General features: G+C 39.1%; 1 protein-coding gene across 2 annotated transcripts in view; it reads left to right on the top strand.

Moving 5' to 3' along the window:
* LRP2 (LDL receptor related protein 2) overlaps positions 1-20666 on the top strand; it is a 176320-nt gene that overhangs the window by 119433 nt on the left and 36221 nt on the right. For both annotated transcript variants that reach the window (XM_043488175.1, XM_043488176.1), the window contains 13 exons: positions 352-638; positions 1399-1602; positions 2177-2416; positions 5322-5447; positions 6538-6657; positions 10074-10205; positions 11471-11678; positions 12320-12615; positions 13278-13794; positions 16644-16796; positions 17304-17474; positions 18565-18791; positions 20087-20264. In XM_043488175.1, coding sequence (XP_043344110.1) covers positions 352-638; positions 1399-1602; positions 2177-2416; positions 5322-5447; positions 6538-6657; positions 10074-10205; positions 11471-11678; positions 12320-12615; positions 13278-13794; positions 16644-16796; positions 17304-17474; positions 18565-18791; positions 20087-20264 — 2859 coding nt within the window. The remainder of the gene's footprint in view (positions 1-351; positions 639-1398; positions 1603-2176; positions 2417-5321; positions 5448-6537; positions 6658-10073; positions 10206-11470; positions 11679-12319; positions 12616-13277; positions 13795-16643; positions 16797-17303; positions 17475-18564; positions 18792-20086; positions 20265-20666) is intronic.

Below are 20666 nucleotides of genomic sequence, written 5' to 3'. Positions count from 1 at the left end.
TGAGTGACTACTATGTGCCAGATACCAAGACAGGTATTATTTTCAAGCAAGAGGTGTATTATTTCACAATACTCCCCTCTTTTCATTTCTTTCCCCTGTTTCCTTTAGTAGGATTACTTGCGGGTTATATTAATATTTGGAAATCATTTATATAGGCCATTGTTTAATAAGCAGATGAAGTTCTCCCATTACCAGGAGAAACATTTTTTGCTGCCATATGCTCCACTTGAAAAGAAAGTTGGGGGCTTGTGTAAAAGTCATGATTGTACTGAGGCATTAGGTGCCAGTTGAGGACTTTAATCCTTCTGGATTCTAGTATTTTCTTTTTTCTTTTTTCCATCTTCATTTTAGGGAGAAGATTGAGCGCTTTGATCTAGAGCGCTATCTGCGGGAGGTCATTGTCAGCAGAGCCAATAGTCCTTTTGGCTTAGCTGTTTATGGCCAGTATGTTTACTGGACTGACTTGCTCACTCAGAAAATTTATCGAGCTAACAAAGTTGATGGGTCAGGTCAGACTGCAGTGACCACGACCCTTCCCTTTCGGCCTAAGGGTATCTGTGCTGTTGTGAAGGACCAACAACAGTGTGACAATCCTTGCGATCGGTTTAATGGGGGCTGCAGCCATATTTGTGCACCAGGTAAGGCATTGGTCACGAAGATGAATCATGGAAAGTGACAATAATGATGACCACTAGTAGGGAAGGCTGAGAGAATATTCAGCTCCAGCACAAGCAAAGATTCTCTTTGTTTTCAGAGTAATTTCTAAAATAGATTTCAGGGTTTGTCTGTTGAGAAGAAGACTGAAAGTTTTTTTTTTCTTTCCTATTCCATACGGAGCCTTCTTACAAAGACATTTTTAATTCAAGCTTGATGGAGGTAGAAAGAAATATGCAGGTTTGGCTGCTGCACATCATGTCTTGAATAGAAATTTCATCCATGAACTAATGTTCCTCATTAAAGGATTTAATACTTTCACTTAGGAGGTACTGTTTATAGTTGAATAAACGGAGTGTGCTTCAGAAGTGTGTTTTATAGAGAACAATAAATTAATAAGAGGATGTGCCTTTTTTTTTTTTTTCCTTTCTTTTTTCTATGGGGGAGGTGGGGAGGATGTGCCTTTTGAGACTATTGCTGTGCAGATTTTGCTGAGAAGGTAGAATCATTGCTAATGTTTCAATGAAGATAAGAAATAGTGGTTTAAAGATTAGAGTGAATTAACCACACTTATTAGAAATTGGTGGTTGTTCATATTGATGAAAACATAACTTAAAGCAGAGTTTCCATTTCTTAGAGCGTGTTTAATAATATAGAAGCTGTTGCCAGTGCTCTTCAGGGGGAGAAAATATCAATGTTTGCTACAGAAATCTTTTGCTTTTTTCTGGGCTTACCTTTCTTCAGGTCCAAATGGTGCTGAGTGCCAGTGTCCACATGAGGGCCGCTGGTATCTGGCCAATAACAATAAGTACTGTATCCCGGATAATGGTACCCGGTGCGACAGTTCCAAGTTCACCTGCCTTAATGGGAAGTGCATCCCTGACCAGTTGAAATGTAATGGCATTGATGACTGTGGTGACAGCAGTGATGAGCTGGAAACTCTCTGTGGTGAGCTGAACTCTTGGAACTTTCGAAGTTCACAATGTACCTAGTGTTTGGTCCTTTTACAAGCAAAGAATATGTAGCCTGAGAATCTAGACTGCACTTTGCTTAAATCACACAACAGCTAATATATGCGCTGTGAAGTAGTCTTCAATGCTTTGTTAGGAAGCACCTCTGAAGTGCACCTAAGAAAGAGCAGAGATGCTGCATGCCATTTATAGTCTGGGGAGCTCTGGGAAAATTACTTAACCTCTCTGAGCCTCAGTCCCCTGAAAGCATTGTGTTTGCATGCTTTAATGAAACTGAGATATAAATTGAGGTGGTAGAGGAATGGAGTGACTTTGCCATTTGTGTCTCCAATACTCCATTTGCTTAAAAAAAAGTATACAACGTATTTGCTTAATTTAACTAATTTAAAGTTTGGGCTCACTTTGCATGCAGTACGTTTGGCAGCTTTTGCCTTGGAAGGTAAACCCAAAGTATCTTATTTTACTTGATTGTATCTTTTTAGAAAAACGGGATGATGCTTTAATCCGGGAGCTTCTTCAATGTTTTTTCAATATTTTTTCCCTCCTCTTAGCGTTTCACACCTGCCCTTCGACAAGCTTCACCTGCGCCAATGGTCGGTGTGTCCCGTACAGTTACCGCTGTGACCACTACAATGACTGTGGTGACAACAGTGATGAGACAAGGTGCCATTTCAGGGCTTGTAACAGAACAGAGTTCACTTGCAAAAATGCAAGGTGCATCTCTTCTGCATTAGTCTGCGATGGGATAGACAACTGCCATGACAACAATGCCTCAGATGAGAAAAACTGCCGTAAGTTCATCTTAAGTTCTTAATGCGCTTTGGAGCCTTGAACTTTCAGAGCCTGGGAGATGTAAAGACGATGCATTTCTGAGAAAAGACCGACAATATTCATCTAAAACATACATTTCATTTTACACGTCTACTAGTGATTTTTAAAAATAGTTCTGCCTAATATTTGATTTATTCACACAATCTTTGACTACTTTCACCTTCAATATTTTATCTTTGGTTTGTGTTTCTGATTATTGTAAAGCTTTACCAATGACCACGGACAAAATTAATTGATTAGTGTGTGTGGTTAATGTTTGCTATGCACAAAGTTATGTAGTACAGTGTTGACTGAAATGATTTGGTAAATTGCTTTTTAGTGAACTGGTTTTCCCAAATTTCTGGAACTTACAGTTTAGCATCTTGAGAAAACAGTAGCACAGAGTATGAGCAAAAATGCTCTTTTAGTTTGGATGTATCTACATGCTCTGCTCTCTTTGTATGCGGTTACACACAATATTTATTTGGGTGTGCCAGTATTATTGCCTGGATAATCCTATGGACAGAGGAGCCTGGTGGGCTACAGTCCATGGGGTCACAAAGATCCAGACATGACTGGATGACATCCAGAGCATGCATGACATCCAGAGCATGCACCCATGCTTTTTTGTTGTTTTTTTAAAAAAGTGGTCAATATGTTTTATCCGTGTCCTCCAACTTTTTTCCTGAGTATTTTAAAGCAACTTCCAGAAACACATGTCACTGATAAAGACATTTGTTTTCAAATTTAAAAAATGTTTTTAAATTTTCAATTGGAGGATAATCTGCTTTACCATGTTATGTTGGTTTCTGCCATACAACAAGCAAATCAGCTATGAGTACACATATACCACCTTCTTCCTGAGCCTCCCTCCCATCCCACCTCATCTCATCCCCCTCGGTCTTCACAGAGTACCAGGCTGAGCTCCCACTAGTTATCTGTTTTATACATGGTAATATATATTTTGAAAAACAACTACTATTCCAGCATTATGCTCAACAAAATCAACAGTACTTACTTAATGTCCTCTAGCACTAAGTCCATATTCAAATTTTATCACTTAGCCCCAAAATGTAAACAGTTCATCTGTTCACATCAGGATTCAAAGTCTACCTATTGATTTAGGTTGGAATTGAGACCTTTGATTACATTAGACTTAGTTCTTTGGGCAAGAACACTTCGTAGGTGGAGCTGTCTATTTCTTGTTGTATCACATCATGAAGCACATAATGCTTGATTATTCCACTTTAAGTGAGGATGATATTAATTTAGAAGTCAGTTTGAATCTTCCCTTTAGGAAGTTCCCATCAATCTTTCACCCAGTGGTTTTTTAACCATGGATGGTTGTTCCATGAATTTATTATTACTTTCAGGGTTATAAATCAGGTATTTAAAAATTTTACTATTCCATCCACATTTATTAGCTCAAGTTCTCTAAAGAAGAAATTATCAGCTATTTTGTTACTCTGAAATACAATTCTGCAGAGTAAATGTTGATTCTTTCTTTCCCTTTTCAATTTTCAGAGAAGTAAGTTGTTGACCAATGAGCATTAAGTTTTTGCTTTGTTTTGTTTTTACTATTGTATTAAACTCATGGATTTTTACATATTTGAGTTTTAACGAGATGAAGTAATTTACTGCGTTTGGTGCTTAACTGTCCTATTTTTGGCGGTGGGAATCCTGCTAAGTTGGGTCCTTTTTTATTTTGACTTGATCCCATTCAGTCTTCCATAGTGCATTTCAGACTTGTGCATTTCTTGTCTCAGACCTGGAATTGGTCTGATTCCTTTTGTGCGTGGTATTTGAAAATTACTGGGACTTCCCTGGCAGTCCAGTGGTTAAGACTTCCAACACAGAGGGTATGGATTCCATCTCTAGTGGGGAACAAAGATCCCACATACCTCATGACAAAAAGACCAACACATAAAACAGAAGCAATATTGTAATTTAATAGACTTTTAAAAAAATTAAAATTACCACAGTGTTGGGTTACCTATTCCTATTTGGCTTTTATTGCTTCTAGGCCTCTTTAGTGGACAGGACTAGAAAATACAATTCTAAAGGGAAAAAAATGATATTGGTATTTTCCATTTTAACTTAAGATAAACTGGTTTTTACCTTTTAGATTTTATAATCACATCTCTTACACTTAAAATCTTAGTTTGTAATAGGTGATATAGTCACTTATTTGCTTTATTTTATAATACGTTCAAAGTAACCATACAAATGTAATTAAACATTTTATGTCCTTTTTGTTCTTAGATTATTTCCCACTAGAAATATGCAGTCATTTGTTACTGTTTCCAAATTTTGGAAATTGCTTTTCTTTATGCATTTTTATTTCATTGTGTTCATTTATAGAAAATAATGTACATGGATTCATAGTCATATAAAAATTGTATGACAAGGGCACTCACAGATGTCCTTCATGCTTGTCCTCTCCACTCTGCTCCCTCCATACTGTTCTTAATTTTCATTAATCTTTTCATTTTTGTTTTAAATGTAAGCATTTCTTTCTTGCTGGACACACACAGTTATCAGTTTTCATACACAAAAGAGAGCCTAGTGTTCTGCTTTCTTGCTATTAATGCATCTTGGAGGTCATACCATCTTTCCTTATCAGTATATAGAGATCTTCATTCATGTTACTCCATTGTGTGGGGAGTGAGGAGAGTGGGAAGCCTTGCTGATGCTGTTAAATAATGAAAACAGGAAATACTCTTTTTACTAGAGATTATATGGCATCACATAACTGTCATGAATCATGCCTCTCTGATAGCTTCCCTTCTGCTGGTTTGATTCTGCAGTAGATCTGTCAGCATGGACATATATGATGTATATGTGATGAATATGTTCCAAATTGTTTATCTGGTTGTCTTTTTCAAGCCGAACACACGTGCCATCCTGGATACGTAAAATGTACGAATTCAACGATTTGTATTCCACATTCTTTCTTGTGTGATGGAGACAACGATTGTGGAGATATGAGTGATGAAAACCCCATTTTCTGTGGTAAGATAAACCTCCTTTGTGGTTCCAGGCATGCATGTCTTGACCTAATATAAAGACACATGGCCTGTGTGTTTCAGCTGATTTCAATTTGTCCTCTCAAGTTGACCTTGTAAATTGATACAGTAGGCAGTTACTTAGGATGTAATTGGAGGGACATAAGAAGTCCCTTCTCTCTGTCCCCTGGCTGGAAACCTGACTCCAAATATTTCTTCCAGGGATCAGCTATAATGCATAACCTCCTATAATTAAAGGTCTTTTGTCTTCAGGAACTACAGGCAGAATTTGCAAAATAAGCCCTCATATTTATTCTCAATACGTTTATAATAGCCATTAGTAACTGGAAGAATTTTTGTCTTTTTCATATGTTTGACTTTCAGAAACTTTAATTTCATATTTAGCCATTTGGTTCAATCAAATAATTTCTTATATTTATAGCTCAAATTCTTAGGCTCGATACCTTTGAAACTATTAGTGTAAATAGATGCATCCTTTAAGAATTTAGTAATGGTCACCAGGCCAGGTTACAATCCAAGAGTAGGAGTCAGTTGTAAAAACAGCAACAAGAGGAAACAGAAAATCTAGAAAACACATCAGATCATAACCTCCAGTTATGTGAGAAAAGTTTACACATAGGCAGAATCATTTACTCAAATAAGTTACAAAGACAAATAAGAGCAAAACTTTGCTAATTCTCTAGAATCATGGTCTAATGTTGCTTAAAAGGTTGTGTGTAGGGTGATTTGGTTATTTTGTTGTTTTTTCTTTTCAGTAGAATTTGTTTTGTGTTATGGCAGAAAACATAGAACCATGTTTTCTTTCATCTATAACTTGATTTCGTGTATCAAAAAATAGTCTTTTTGGTATTTCTAATAGGTGCAATTCATTTTCTGAATCTCTGGAATTTAGGAAAAAAATTCTGAGAGACTAGAAAAGTATTGCTCTCCCATATTCTTCCCTCTGGATGTAAAACTTATAAAAACTCAGGCCTCTTCCTGTCTTGGCAACTCCTACCCAGTTCAGAGATATAGGCAGGTTATTAGGAACAAGCTTGTGTGTTGCTCACGGATTTTATCTTCTTTACCTACTGCAGGCGCTAAGTCGTGTAGAAGCGATGAGTTCCACTGCACCTCTGGGCCCTGTATTCCTGCACACTGGTATTGTGATCATGAAAGAGACTGTTCTGACGGCTCTGACGAACCTCCCACTTGTGGTAAGAGAGTGAGCCAGCATGAAAAGCATGGTGATGCACCTGGCATCCCTCTTCCAACTACTTCAAATGTAAACTGTGGTTCTGGCTGGGGAATGTTTGCACTCCTTGCTGATACCCCTCAGCAGATATTCATTCAAAGCCTGGTCATGTAGGGCACTGGGTAGGTTGCTGGGCAGGACATGGAAGTTGCTGATGGATGCAGACGAAAAGTTGCACCTACCAAAAGTTGGTGATGCACCTACTACCTGCCTGGTTTGGGGAACGCAATTAATTGTAATTGACTCTGAATTGGAATTTCTGAATTTGGGTGAGTTCTCACCCGTAAGACTGTGGGAGGATCTAAAGGTCTAAAGGTTATTGAGAGTATGATGTACATGCCGAGGGGGCAGGTGAGGGGCACACGTACCTTTCTGCTTTGTGTGCCAGCTGAGGGGGTAGGGTCCCAAGGCCATTTGAGCTTCCTGAGATGTTCCAAGGACCTTCTAGTTATATTCTTGGAGGCAGCTGTGTGTTGCTTGTGTTTGAAGGCTGCTATTTACCTTTGCAAATCCTAATCTGTATCCATGCACAATTTTTTTTTAACATAATTGTAAAAATCTGCATGTACAATCTTCTATATCGCTTTTTTGGGGGGGTCTGGCAATATTGTATGTGGGTCAGCAAACTATGGCCATGCTTGTCTTTTTTTTTTTTTTAAAGATTTTTTTGACATTGATCATTTAAAAAAGTTTTTATTGATTTTTTACAGTATTGCTTCTGTTTTATGTTTTCTTTTTTCTTGGCCATGAGGGTTGTGGGATCTTAGCTCCCTGCCCAGGTATCGAACCCACACCCCCTGAATTGGAAGGTGAAGTCTTAATCACTGGGCCACCAGGGAAGTCTGTCATGCTTGTCTTTATAAAGTTTCGTTAAAATGCAGCCACAATATAGTGTCAGGTAGTTGTGAAAAAGAACATATGGCCTGAAGCTTAAAATATATATACTGTCTGGTTAAGAGAGACTTCATACTTCATGTTGTCGTTTTCATATTCTTGTTTAATGGCTGTGTGATATTCCATTGAGTGGCTATGTGATCATTGAGTTAACTGCCTCTATTTTAAGTATTTAGATTGCTTTATTTTTTCTGGTATTATAAATATCACTGTAGTAAGTACCATCACTTTTTTTGGAGGGGTATTTTCTTTTTTTTTTTTTTTTCCATTTATTTTTATTAGTTGGAGGCTAATTACTTTACAATATTGCAGTGGTTTTTGCCATACATTGACATGAATCAGCCATGGATTTACATGTGTTCCCCATCCCGATCCCCCCTCCCACCTCCCTCTCCACCTGATCCCTCTGGGTCTTCCCAGTGCACCAGGCCCGAGCACTTGTCTCATGCATCCAACCTGGGCTGGTGATCTGTTTCACCCTTGATAATATACATGTTTCGATGCTGTTCTCTCTAAACATCCCACCCTCGCCTTCTCCCACAGAGTCCAAAAGTCTGTTCTGTACATCTGTGTCTCTTTTTCTGTTTTGCATATAGGGTTATCGTTACCATCTTTCTAAATTCCATACATATGCGTTAGTATACTGTATCGGTGTTTATCTTTCTGGCTTACTTCACTCTGTATAATGGGCTCCAGTTGGGGTATTTTCTTAAGACCATTAGCCTAGTTTTGCAGCTGAATTCAGGCTATTTTCTATTCCTGTTTTCCCTTGGGCTCAAATTCTGTGGCTGATAGAGAGTGGTATTAGAAGCTCCTTGACAATGTCTTTTTCCCCAACACTAAAAGTTTTGTAGAAAACAAAGGGCACATAGAGTTTTAAGGAGCTGTAAAAGAAGTAGTAACTATTAGGTGAGTAGAAGGGTCTTAGAGATTATTTTAAATAAATGAACTATTGGTTCAGATATATGAAGAATAAATAGTTTCCAAACTTCTCCATGGGAACCAAAGTCATAGTATTAGCAGTTAGTACCAAGTATCTGACATATTTGGAGGGATTGGGGGCAGGAGGAGAAGGGGACGACAGAGGATGAGATGGCTGGATGGCATCACCAACTTGATGGACATGAGTTTGAGTAAACTCCAGGAGTTGGTGATGGACAGGGAGGCCTGGCGTGCTGCGATTCATGGGTTTGCAAAGAGCTGGACATGACTGAGCGACTGAACTGAACTGCACTGAACTGACATATTTAGATCTGACATATTTAAGTAGAAGTAAACACACAATCTAACACTAATGGATTTTCATAATATGCAGAGGTATTTTTTTCTTCTAGTTTTATTGAGATTGACATATAGAACTGTGTAAATTTAAGGTGTAGAACATAATGATTTACATACATCATGAAACGATTATCACAGTAAGTTTAGTGAAGATCCAATACACAGATATCATAAAGAAATAATAAGATGTATACAAAAGAGTGAAATCCCCATTCTTTCACCCTCTTACAATCCCCTCACCTCCAGACATAACTGGTATTAAGTGTGAACTCTTTATCTATGTATCTTGACATATAGGAATCTTACTATATATATATCTTTCTGCCATTCCACTCCCACTGTTTTTTTTCCCAACAATATCTTATCAGTTAGAAAGCACACCTCTCCCTCTTGAACTTCCCTCCCCATCCCACCCTCTAGGTTGTTACAGAGCCTCTGTTTGAGTTTCCTGAGCCATACAGCAAATTCCCATTGGCTGTCTCTTTTATATATGGTAATAGAAAACAACAAAATTCTGTAAAGCAATTGTCCTTCAATTAAAAAATAAATTAATAATAAAAAAGAAAATACACCTCAATCTTACCTTTTTGCACTGCTGAATATTGCTGTAAAATATGGATGTTCCATGTGTTTCCATCCCTTTCCCAGTTGATGAGCGTTTAGGTTGTTCCATTTTTTCCTTGTAAGATTTAATGCTGGAATGAACATCCTGCGTATGTGGGAAGGCTAGGTCTCTGGGAGTAGGTTTCCTGTGTCAAAGCCTTTCATCATCATTGGGAATACGTGTAACTCTATGGCTGATTCATGTCAATGTATGACAAAACCCACTGAAATGTTGTGAAGTAATTAGCCTCCAACTAATAAAAAAAAAAAAAAATAAAGACACACACACACAAAAGCCTTTCAAAGGCTGTAGCGATACATACTCTATTCTTACCAGCTCGTGGAAGTTCACGTTTCTCCCTATTGTTATCATTGTGCTGTATTTTAATGGTTAAAATGAAATGTTCTTTTGCCTTAGGCTAATTTTGAGGGATCTCTGGGATTCTGGGCATATGGCAACTTGATTCGTTACCATGTGGGATATAATTAAAGAATTCTGCTTGGGGCTCTAGGAAGCCCTTACTATAGTATGTTTCTCTCAAGATTCCTGACTGTACATGACTCTTCTCACCAAGAGTGCTTTTTCTTTTTTTTTTTCAGAGTTTTCTCAGTCAACATGCGCCAGTGATTATTTCAAGTGTGACAATAACCGGTGCATCCCAATGATGTGGGTCTGTGATGGTGATAATGACTGTGGAGACTTGAGTGATGAGGATGAAAGACACAACTGCAGTAAGTGCAAACAATTAATTCCTCTATAGAGTCATATTTCAGGGCAACAGTGGCTTTATTTTTCTGTCTTTGGAGAATATGGTTGTCAGACAGGTTCTTCTTTATTGAAAGTACATGGATAGAATGTTATCTTTATTTTTCTGCTCAGGAATGTTTTATATTATCTACATAAATGCTTTTAAATGATGAAAAATGATTTTAATGTTTTTTTTTTCTGTTGTATTTTGGTCATGGAAATAATGTCCTACATTTCTAGAACAAATAAGGAGAACTCAGTTGGCCACTCTTAATAGCAGCTTTAATAGTGTTGCAATTAACTGTGCCTCTAGTCTTATCCATTACCCTAGAGTTGTTACGGGGGGGCAGGGGTCATTCTTTTAAGTGAATTATGGAACAGACTATGAAACAACATTTCCCATTACCAACAGAGCATAGAACTCTAAATTCAGGGTGTCTTAGAGTATCTTTCCATGGCAGGATAATAAAAACAATGACTCCATGATCTCTGCATTTGATTGTTACCTCATATGTCCATGACTTTGGTGGGCCCCTGTTTCTCCATATCCTCTATGAAATGGGTTGGCAGCTGCACAAATCTAGACTGTAGTGTGTCCTTTTCTCCCATATCTCTTCTTCAAGACCCCCTTCCTTTTGTCTCCTCTTCACCCTCAGATAAAATATTTCTATTCTATTCTGCAGAGTTTCATGATTACATGTTAGCATTTTAGCTCTTTCCTAAAGTGTCATGGTTTCTGTCAACTCTTATTAACAAGCACTCCTCCTATATATCTAGGAAACAAGCCCTAGCTTTTTAGAAAATTCTGCGACTTTTGCTATCTAGCTAACCATTGTGAGCTTCACTTTTCTCATAAAACTGGCATAAAAATGCCTATCTCATATTGTGTTTGTGTGATTATATTTTATAAAATAAAAAAAAAATTACCAAATGTATGGGATTTTTAGTATCTAATTAATAAAATGCAAGTAGTTTTCTATATCCCTAAGGGAAAAATATGACCTTACATTAATTTTATGGAAATTAAATTATGAGGTGTTTATCTTTACTTTTTACTTCTGAAAAAAATTCAAGGTCCAAAGCATTTAAAATGAAAATTTAGGAGAGTAATTTGTCTTCCTATTTTCCTTTCATTTCCTTTCATCCCTCAGACTATTATGTAATGTAAAGCAAGATAAATATTGATTCAAAATGAACTTGACTGCTGGAATGAGCTCTCATATGATTCCTGATTCTCTTTGTGCTTTAGCTTCAGAGAATCGCAGCTGCTCAAGTTCTGAGTTTGCCTGTGCAGTTAGTGTGCCTCCACACAGAGGGTGTATCCCTAAATCGTGGGTTTGTGATGGCGAAGCGGATTGTTTTGATGCCTCTGATGAGCACCAGAATTGCACCAGGAGATCCTGCCTTGGAACGGAGTTCGTCTGTAACAATGGCTTGTGTATCCCCAACCAGTTCAGGTGAATTAGGGGTTAAAAGATTTATTAACAAACCTCAAACGTCCATGAGGTAGGGCTGGGGCCCATGATACTTTTCATGGCCTCTGAAAATGTTTGGACTTCTTTTAAAATCAAAAGAAAAAAAATAAAGAGAACTTTTAAGTCAAAGAAATTTAAATACTAAATAATAATATGTATGCCTTTATACCAATGTAGTCCTTAAATATAATTTTAAATATTTTTATGGAGGAAGGGGCCCATGAAGGCAGAAGTGCCTGGGGTCAGTGAAGGTCATAATGTGACCTTGCACAGAGGATCAGAGAGATGAGTGAAGTGGGCTTGCTAGAAGAAAATTCTTTCTTGAGGCAGCTGACGCTCAGGGTTTGCCAGTTGGAATAGAGGCATGGGCATAAGAAATACTTCATTCAGTTCTTTCTGCTATAAGAAAAATAACAGTGTGAGCAGGATGATAAATGGGACTGCACACTGTGGCTCAGGGTCAGCCTGACAACAGAGAGAGGCAGGTGAGGCGGACTGTGGGCGTGTGCCCCAGCTAAGAGACACAGACACTAGTCAGCATCATGTGTTGGGAGAGGAGTTGGGGATCTGGATTTCCACCTGAAATATTCTGATTTTAAGTGGTCCTGGGTCTCATGACACAGGTGTGACCGGAACAATGACTGTGGTGACTACAGTGATGAGAGGGGCTGTGTGTACCCTGCCTGCGACAAGACCCTTTTTACATGTCAGAACGGACTCTGCATTAATAAGGTCTATGTCTGTGATGGGGACAATGACTGTAGAGATAACTCGGATGAGCTCGAGCACCTGTGTCACACCCCGGAAACCACATGTCCCCCTCATCAGTTCAGGTGTGACAATGGGAACTGCATTGAGATGGTGAAAGTCTGTAACAACTTCCCTGACTGTTCAGACCGCAGTGATGAGAAAGGATGTGGTGAGTATAATGGAAGACTAGGGAAAAGGAAACGGGGGGTACTGAACGTGGATTCTCAACCCTTTCTGACTTAGTAGGACCTTTCAGTTGGTTCTCTAAGTAGCACACTGCCAGAAAATTACTATTGTTTGTCTATCAAAAAGCAAGGATTTCTTGGTCTATGAGGTCAGTCACACACATTTTTTGGACTAATCATCAGTTAGCCATTCATTATAGAGAACAGGAGATAAACAAAACAGTGCTGATCTTGCAATGACTTGTTGCTTTAACTACCCCTCTGCTACATTCCTTAATCTGTTCTTAATTTTCATCCTCAGGTGACTAAAGGGGAGAGTTTAACTGGAAGTCCCCCCTCCCCCTGCCCCACCCCCGCCCCTAACCCCACCCTGGTTGTATTAGTTGTTAAAACCATTGGTGAAGGATCAAGGAAGGAAGTTGAATAAGAGTGACTTTTGAATAATGTAGGGCCTTTAGAAATCCCTTCTTATTTGTCCCTGTTTATTTGTCTTTTTTAGCATGATTCATTAAGAACTTAGGTCTGTCCAAACCCAACCAAACAAAAAGGACTGCATCTGTCCAGTGGGAAGGCTGACTTTTTTGACCATTATGGTGGGTCCATTACTGACAACTTAGGTTCTCTGATAACTGTCTTTTACCCACAGGCGTTAATGAGTGCAATGACCCTACACTCAGTGGTTGTAGCCAAAACTGCACAGACACCTTAACCAGTTTCTATTGTTCTTGTAACCCTGGTTACAAGCTGTTGTCGGACAAGAGGACTTGTGTTGATATTGATGAATGCAGGGAGACGCCCTTCGTCTGCAGCCAAACGTGTGAGAACTTACCTGGCACTTACATCTGCAAATGTGCCCCAGGCTACATCCGTGAGCCAGATGGAAAGACCTGCCGGCAGAACAGCAACATCGAGCCTGATCTCATTTTTAGCAACCGTTACTATTTGAGAAATCTAACTATTGATGGCCATTTATACTCCCTCATCTTGCAAGGACTGGGTAATGTTGTGGCACTGGATTTTGACCGAGTAGAAAAGAGATTGTACTGGCTTGATATAGAGAATAAAGTCATTGAGAGAATGTTTGTGAATCAGACAAACAGGGAGACAGTCCTAAAGCACAATCTACCGGGTGCGGAAAGTCTGGCTATCGACTGGGTTACCAGGTAAGAAAAAAAGCTTTTTAAAAGTTAACAAGTTTTTGTTTTTTAAAAAGTGTTCTAGCCCTGCTTTCATCTTAATAGGGAATTGATCTTTCAAACTTGGGTTACCAGGTGGAAACATTTTAATGCTTCTACATGTTTTGTTTTTGATGTTGTTGCTGTTTTCTGCTGTGTACCTAATAATCAGATGGGATACCACAGAATCTAAAATCTAGTGATTTTTAAGAATATATGATATGAATTTTATGGGGAGGGGCATCACAAAGGAAGAAAGAGCTCTGTTATTACTGGAGGTTTGTGAAGGGTTGATTCATGCTTTGGTTGGTGCATTCAGTCATTTAAAGCTGTTGCCTAAGTGCTGTGCTATTCTAGGGACTGGGGTTTGGAGGTAAGCAAGACAGACACAGCCTCTGCTTTCCTGGAACTCACAGGCTACTTACAATGCTGCTGCTGCTGCTGCTGCTAAAGTCACTTCAGTCGTGTCCGACTCTGTGCGACCCCATAGATGGCAGCCCACCAGGCTCCCCCGTCCCTGGGATTCTCCAGGCAGGAACACTGGAGTGGGTTGCCATTTCCTTCTCCAACTTACAATGCTAGTCATTCCCAACTTGGGCTGCTTATAAATTAAAGAATGGCTGACTTGAAACTCTGAGCATCTTTATGGTAGACAGTGGTATATTAATTCAACTCTACCAGTTCAATCACACTTCTTCACATCTCTATTGAATCCGAAACTTGGCTTTGTGGTTGACAGGAAGATGCATGCACTTAGGCTGCAAATATTATTGCTTTGGTCACCCCAGACCCACAGAGGATGCTTCCACATCTTTTCTGTTTGACCGTCTTAAGAGTAAAGATGGGAGATGGAGAATTGGCTTCCTAGTTCTAGTTGAATAATAGCCTGCCTGCCATAGGTGCTCCAAAACTGCCTGCAGAATAATCAATAAAATATTGATGTGAATACAAGTATTTTATATATAGTGACTCTGTGGGGTGTCAAAAAGCATAGCAACTAATGATTTGCAGAAACAGAACTAACCATGGTACCTCTTCTTATCTTGTCCTTTGCTTCAATGCAGGGAAAGATAATATTTTAACCTTGATATTGTCATTCAGCCCTCTCTCCCCAAAACTGGTAGGGTGATATTTTCCCCTGGACTTTAGCTGCTTTCCTCTTGTTCTAGGCATGTGTTTGACCAGGGGAAAGAATTAGATACATGTGTGGTAGTCAGGAAGATGGAGCAAAAAAGTCTAGAGTGATTGTAGGATAAAATATCTTACGACTGAAGCATTTCCTCAGATGTTCAAGAAAGATTCCAACCAGATTAAACATTCCTTAAAACACAAGGCAGGATAGAACCCAGTCACATTTAGGCTTATAGGGGACAGTTCTAAGATACAATTACTTGGAAATTTGAAATAATCTGCCCAGTATCGATAAAGATGTCCACAATAAACTCAAAGATGTTTGGTTCCCAAAGCCCTTAAACTTGATATACTAGGTTTTCAAAGCACAGTGCAAAATTTCACAATGGAAAATTGGACTGGCTTTCAGTCCTCTTAATTTTTCCCTATGTGGGGATGGAGTGCCTTCTCCATATTCTGTTCACAGGTCAGTGTTTTGATTGTTGAATAAAGAGGAATTAGTGAGTTGGCAGTAAGCTCCACAGAGGAGAATACCCTATGGGACAGCCAGTCTTCAATTAATTCCTGCTCTAGCTCTTACTAACCTCTGGGCCTCAGCAGCCTAATCAAGAAAACAAGAGTAACAGTAGAACTTAGTTCGGCAGTTGTTGTGATCTTAGCCCTTAGCCCAGGGCCTGGCATTGAATATGTGCGTGTTCAGTCACTAAATTGTATCCTACTCTTTGCAACCCTATGGTTTTCCCAGTAAGCATACTGGATTGAGTTTTCATTTTCTCCTCCAGTGGATCTTCCAGACCCAGGGATCAAACCCAAGCCTCCTGTGTCTCCTGCATTGGCAGGAAGATTCTTTACCACTGAGTCCCCTGGGAAGCCTGGCATGGAATAGATAGCTACTATTATTGTTGCTATTATTACCCTGTACAGTGATAGAACCCAGAATTGTGGCCATCTCAGTCATCAGTACTCACCCAAATGAGCAAGGCTTGTACATTTTTGCATACTCCTTTCCTCGTCCACAAGCCTAAGAAGGTACTACTGTCCTAACAATTATTCTGACACTTAGTATGATTAGATCATGTTTATCTCTGGCAAGGAGACATTGGAGCTTTTGGAAGAGAATCATTTCAGTGGAAATTGACTATCAGACATTCTAGGAGTATTGAACTTTGGAAGGTTATGGATACTTTAAGAATGGTGATTTGATTAAATGAAATTTGGCACAGGTTAAGAAAGTCATTTTGCCAGCCTAGTGGGACAAGGCTAGGGAGCCGTCAGGTTTTTCTTTATCTTAAGGATGCCAGCATTCAGAGTTCCCTTTTGCAGTCTCAAGGCTGCACTTGAGACAAGATTCCTTGACTCCACATATAAACTGTAGTTCATGATACTTCTTGATTGCTCTCATTTCTGCTTCCTTGTTCCTGTAAAGCCTGAATCATTACCTGGAAAGATGCCTTTTGTTGCATGAAGCAAGTAAAGCCAAAATCCTTCTGTGGCCCCACAATTCCCTACCGTAAGGTGACATCACCTTGCAATAGGAAAACGAGCACACATTATTGCATCTTTTTTTGCCTCATTGCAGGAAGGTCAACTGTTTTCCTCTTGTCATTGTTTGCCTGGGGGGAAAGTGCTTGGATAGGAAACTGTGTGGCTAAATGTACATTGCTTTACAAGTAAAACGGCTCTAACTCCTGCTTCTCCATTTGCAGAAAGCTCTATTGGGTGGATTCCTACCTGAATTGCCTTTCTGTCTCTGACCTCAATGGTCGATACCGCCGTAAGTTGGCTGAGCACTGTGTGGATGCCAACAACACCTTCTGCTTTGAGAACCCTAGAGGACTTGCACTTCACCCTCGATATGGGTATTGTCTTCCTGTAATCTCAGGCTCTTCTTTTACGCCCTTCTTCCACCTCTGTTACCAAAAAGGCTGTTCACGTAGTGATCTCAAGGCCAGTATCTTGCTGAATTTGTCTTCTGCTTTTTCTACCTGGTAAATGGCTTAGTATAATGGCTGGAAGCATGACTTGTTCAAATAATATTCATATGCTGTTTTCTTTGCCATGACACATCACTTCACTTCTAAAGTTACATAAGTAACTTGGCTGCATGCAAGTAAATCATGGTTAAGAAAGCAACAACCCACCTTTACTGGACTTTCCATGTCAAATCTACTGAAATCTCTAGTTTATCATGTTCATTCCTGAGCATTTCCTACACATTATCCCCTTTTACATTCCTTTCTGTTCTCTTTCCTTTATGAAATGCTCTGTAGGATGTAAATTCAGTTTCTCTAGTTGGAGAAATCTTGTGTCTTTGCCACTGAGTTCCTCTGGCTTCAGGGACTGACATGTTGTGTTTGTTCCAACAGGCACGTCTACTGGGCAGACTGGGGTGACCGAGCATACATTGGGAGAGTAGGCATGGACGGAACCCTCAAGTCTCTGATTATCTCTACCAAGATCATGTGGCCCAATGGCCTCACCATTGATTACACCAATGATCTACTCTACTGGGCAGACGCCCACCTGGGTTACATTGAGTACGTACATAGAAAAGAATAAAGCAAACTGCATAACTCTTCATTCCAAACACCAGGGTTGTGTGTGTGTATTATTCCTAGGCAGCTTCTAATTGGCCTGTTTGTTGAAAGTTACTCTGAGGTCGCTTCTAACTAAAGTGCCTATAGGCAGTTCGCCGAGCTCTGAGGCATGGTACAAGAAAAAGAGTGTGAACTTTGAAGCCATCCAGATCACAGTTTTGTCTTGGTGCTTTTACTTCTTACACTCCTAAAACAGCAGCTAGTAATCTCTCCCCTATGGTAGTCAGCCTAGTGCTCAACTCATCTTAATTTCCTTATCCCTTTACTTTGCCCTTCCCTTCCAAATATGTGATAAATAGACTTGGAAGCATTATACTGTTCAATGAAGAATGCTCCTTGTAAAAAATGTAATACAAATTGTTGGCCAAGCAATATGTGTTTATTTCAGAGACATTGCTAATTATGGCATAGTTAGACAATGGTAATGTCTTCTGGGTATTTATGAACTAGTACCCAGATAAACAGCCTATTGCATGCAAAAAACAAGATCTTTAAAAATTGTGTCATTCTGTTAAATTTATCTTGAAAAAAATTTCACTTGAGAAAAAATACTCATAAAAGTGTCTGAGTTCACTATGTAGAGATCATGTAAGAACTGAGAGAAGAGATCAAGACTGCTTTCTGGTTTATGAATTTTTAAAAAAGAAACAGATAATGACTATGTTCTGGTCATTTGTCTGCAGTCTTAGCAACAGAGATCCAAAAGATTGACCTCTGGTTTTCCTATGCCTTCTTTAAGTTTTCATAAATTAAGATATTTTGGAAAATTTTCTGACATCCCATGGCTAATGTTATCAACTTTTGTAGTTGCTAGATCATTCCACCTTTTGTGGGAGTTTTAGGGTCTCTGCCCAGATTTTTAAATATTAAAGTAACAATATTCTGACATAATTTCCTAGCCAAATTCCACGATATCAGTATCTCTAGAAGGTAGCACTTTCTCCATTGATTTGTTAGCTCCTCTATCCTTGAAGGCATTAGAGGAGAGGCCTGATCTTCACTGAGTCACTCTTTCTTCCTCTGACCCTAGGTACTCTGATCTGGAGGGCCACCATCGGCACACGGTTTATGAAACTGGCACGCTCTCTCACCCCTTTGCTATTACCGTTTTTGAAGACACCATTTATTGGACAGATTGGAATACAAAGACAGTTGAAAAGGGAAACAAATACAATGGGTCAGATAGAGTGGCGCTGTTGAACGTAACACACAGGCCGTATGATATCCGTGTGTATCATCCTTACAGGCAGCCATTTGGTGAGTAGTTGACTCAGAAGTTTTTGCACAGTTACTCAGAAGTTTTTGCACAGTTACTTTAGGGTCTTGTCCAAGATGCTTTTTTTTTTTTTTTTTTTTTTAATCATTAGTATCATAATTTATACCAGAAATGGTGTCACTTGTTAATGTTTTCTATGAAACAAATGTTAGGAGTTGAGGGGATGGAAATTAAAGGTATAGAGTTTATTCCCCTCTTTCTGGAAAAGGCTGCTGCTGATTCTTTTTCACAGTACCTGCTATATTCTTAAAGATCTTGGGTTTTTTGTTTAAATAAGAATCAACAGTTGTTATATGTTGCCTTGACATTTCAGTCCTACTTAAGAAAGCACCTTTGAAAAATAAAGACTTTCCTGTATAACCACAATAAATTATAACGCTTAAGAAATGTATTATAATCACATGGATATATTTATAAGAATCATTTCTTTACTAAGATCAATCTACTGAAATAATGAAAAGAAACGCTTAAAGGAAAGTTATAGTAACCATAAAATATCATTTATTAAATGGCTATTTGCATTTGATATCTAGCCAAGTTCTGGAATATTCTTTGGGGATAGAGTGAATTTTGTGGGGCTGCTAGATCATGTTGTCTTAATAAACTTGGAAGTTAGGAAATATATGATAAGCATAATTTATGGTTAACGTATGATAAACTTGGAAGTTAGGGAATATGAGAATTGGCAAACTATTTTTTTCTGGAAGGTAATATTCTTCATATTATTTAGCAGAAGTTCAGATTCATCTTTACCTCTGAGTGGCAGTCCAGAAAATTAGTATAGATGTTGCTCAGTTTACCTGTCAACTTGATTCTGGGCCAACTTCTGTTGCCTGTATCCTTAGGATGAGAGAATATAGCATCTGTTGGAAAGTAAAACTTTAACTTAGGTTCCGGGTGCATGCTAAACCTCCCACTTGCTCTTCAAGAACTTTCTTTTTTTAATGGAATGTGGGATCTAGTTCCTTAAACAAGAATCAAACCTGTGCCCCCTACACTGGGAGTGTGGAGTCTTAGCCACTGGACCACCAGGGAACTTTGAGAGATCTTTTCTAGCAGTGAGTAAGCCTCACTTCTGCACATAAATCAGTTTACAGTATCAGCATCAGGGTTGCTAACACAGCTCTACCATATGTCTTCTTTATGAACTTTTTGAAAAAGCATGTATCTGGGGTAATGATTTTTTTACTAAGAGGTGATGAGTTTTATGTGGCAAGTAATCAGTTCGTCCATGCTTTAAGTGAATGAACATATATTTTCTCCCTTCTTTCGCTAGTGGCTAATCCCTGTGGTACGAACAATGGTGGCTGTTCTCATCTCTGCCTCATCAAAGAAGGAGGTGCTGGATTCACTTGCGAGTGTCCAGACAATTTCTATACCGTCCAGCATGGTCACAGCACCCAGTGCCTGCCCATGTGCTCTAGCACCCAATTCCTGTGTGCCAACAGTGAAATGTAAGGCTTGCTCCTCCCTCTCCCCACTGCCTCCCCAGCCTTTGGACGCACATTGAACTTCAAGGGCCCTGGGGATTAGAGTTTTCTAATGAACAAGATTTTGGCTAATTAACATGGCTCATTTGGGATGCACCAAGACTATCTCCAACTGTCCAACTTCAGTCTGAGGTCTCCAACTTCAGATAATTTCCTCCATGAAAGGAGGCATTTTAGGAACCAAACAGTTATACCCAGGCATGCAAATGTTCATATCTGTAACAAGGAAGCAAACTGTGTGTGTTTTATTTTTAATGAGTTGCCCAAAGTCTCAGGGTCAAGAATGTACATAAGTGTACACTGAGAAACGGCCCTTAGGAACGATACAATTTCCCCATCTTTTTCAAACACATGCTGGCCTAGCTC

Source organism: Cervus canadensis, chromosome 15 (genome assembly GCF_019320065.1).
Source record: "Cervus canadensis isolate Bull #8, Minnesota chromosome 15, ASM1932006v1, whole genome shotgun sequence".
NCBI lineage: Eukaryota > Metazoa > Chordata > Mammalia > Artiodactyla > Cervidae > Cervus > Cervus canadensis.
This window is presented reverse-complemented; position numbering and strand designations above follow the sequence as displayed.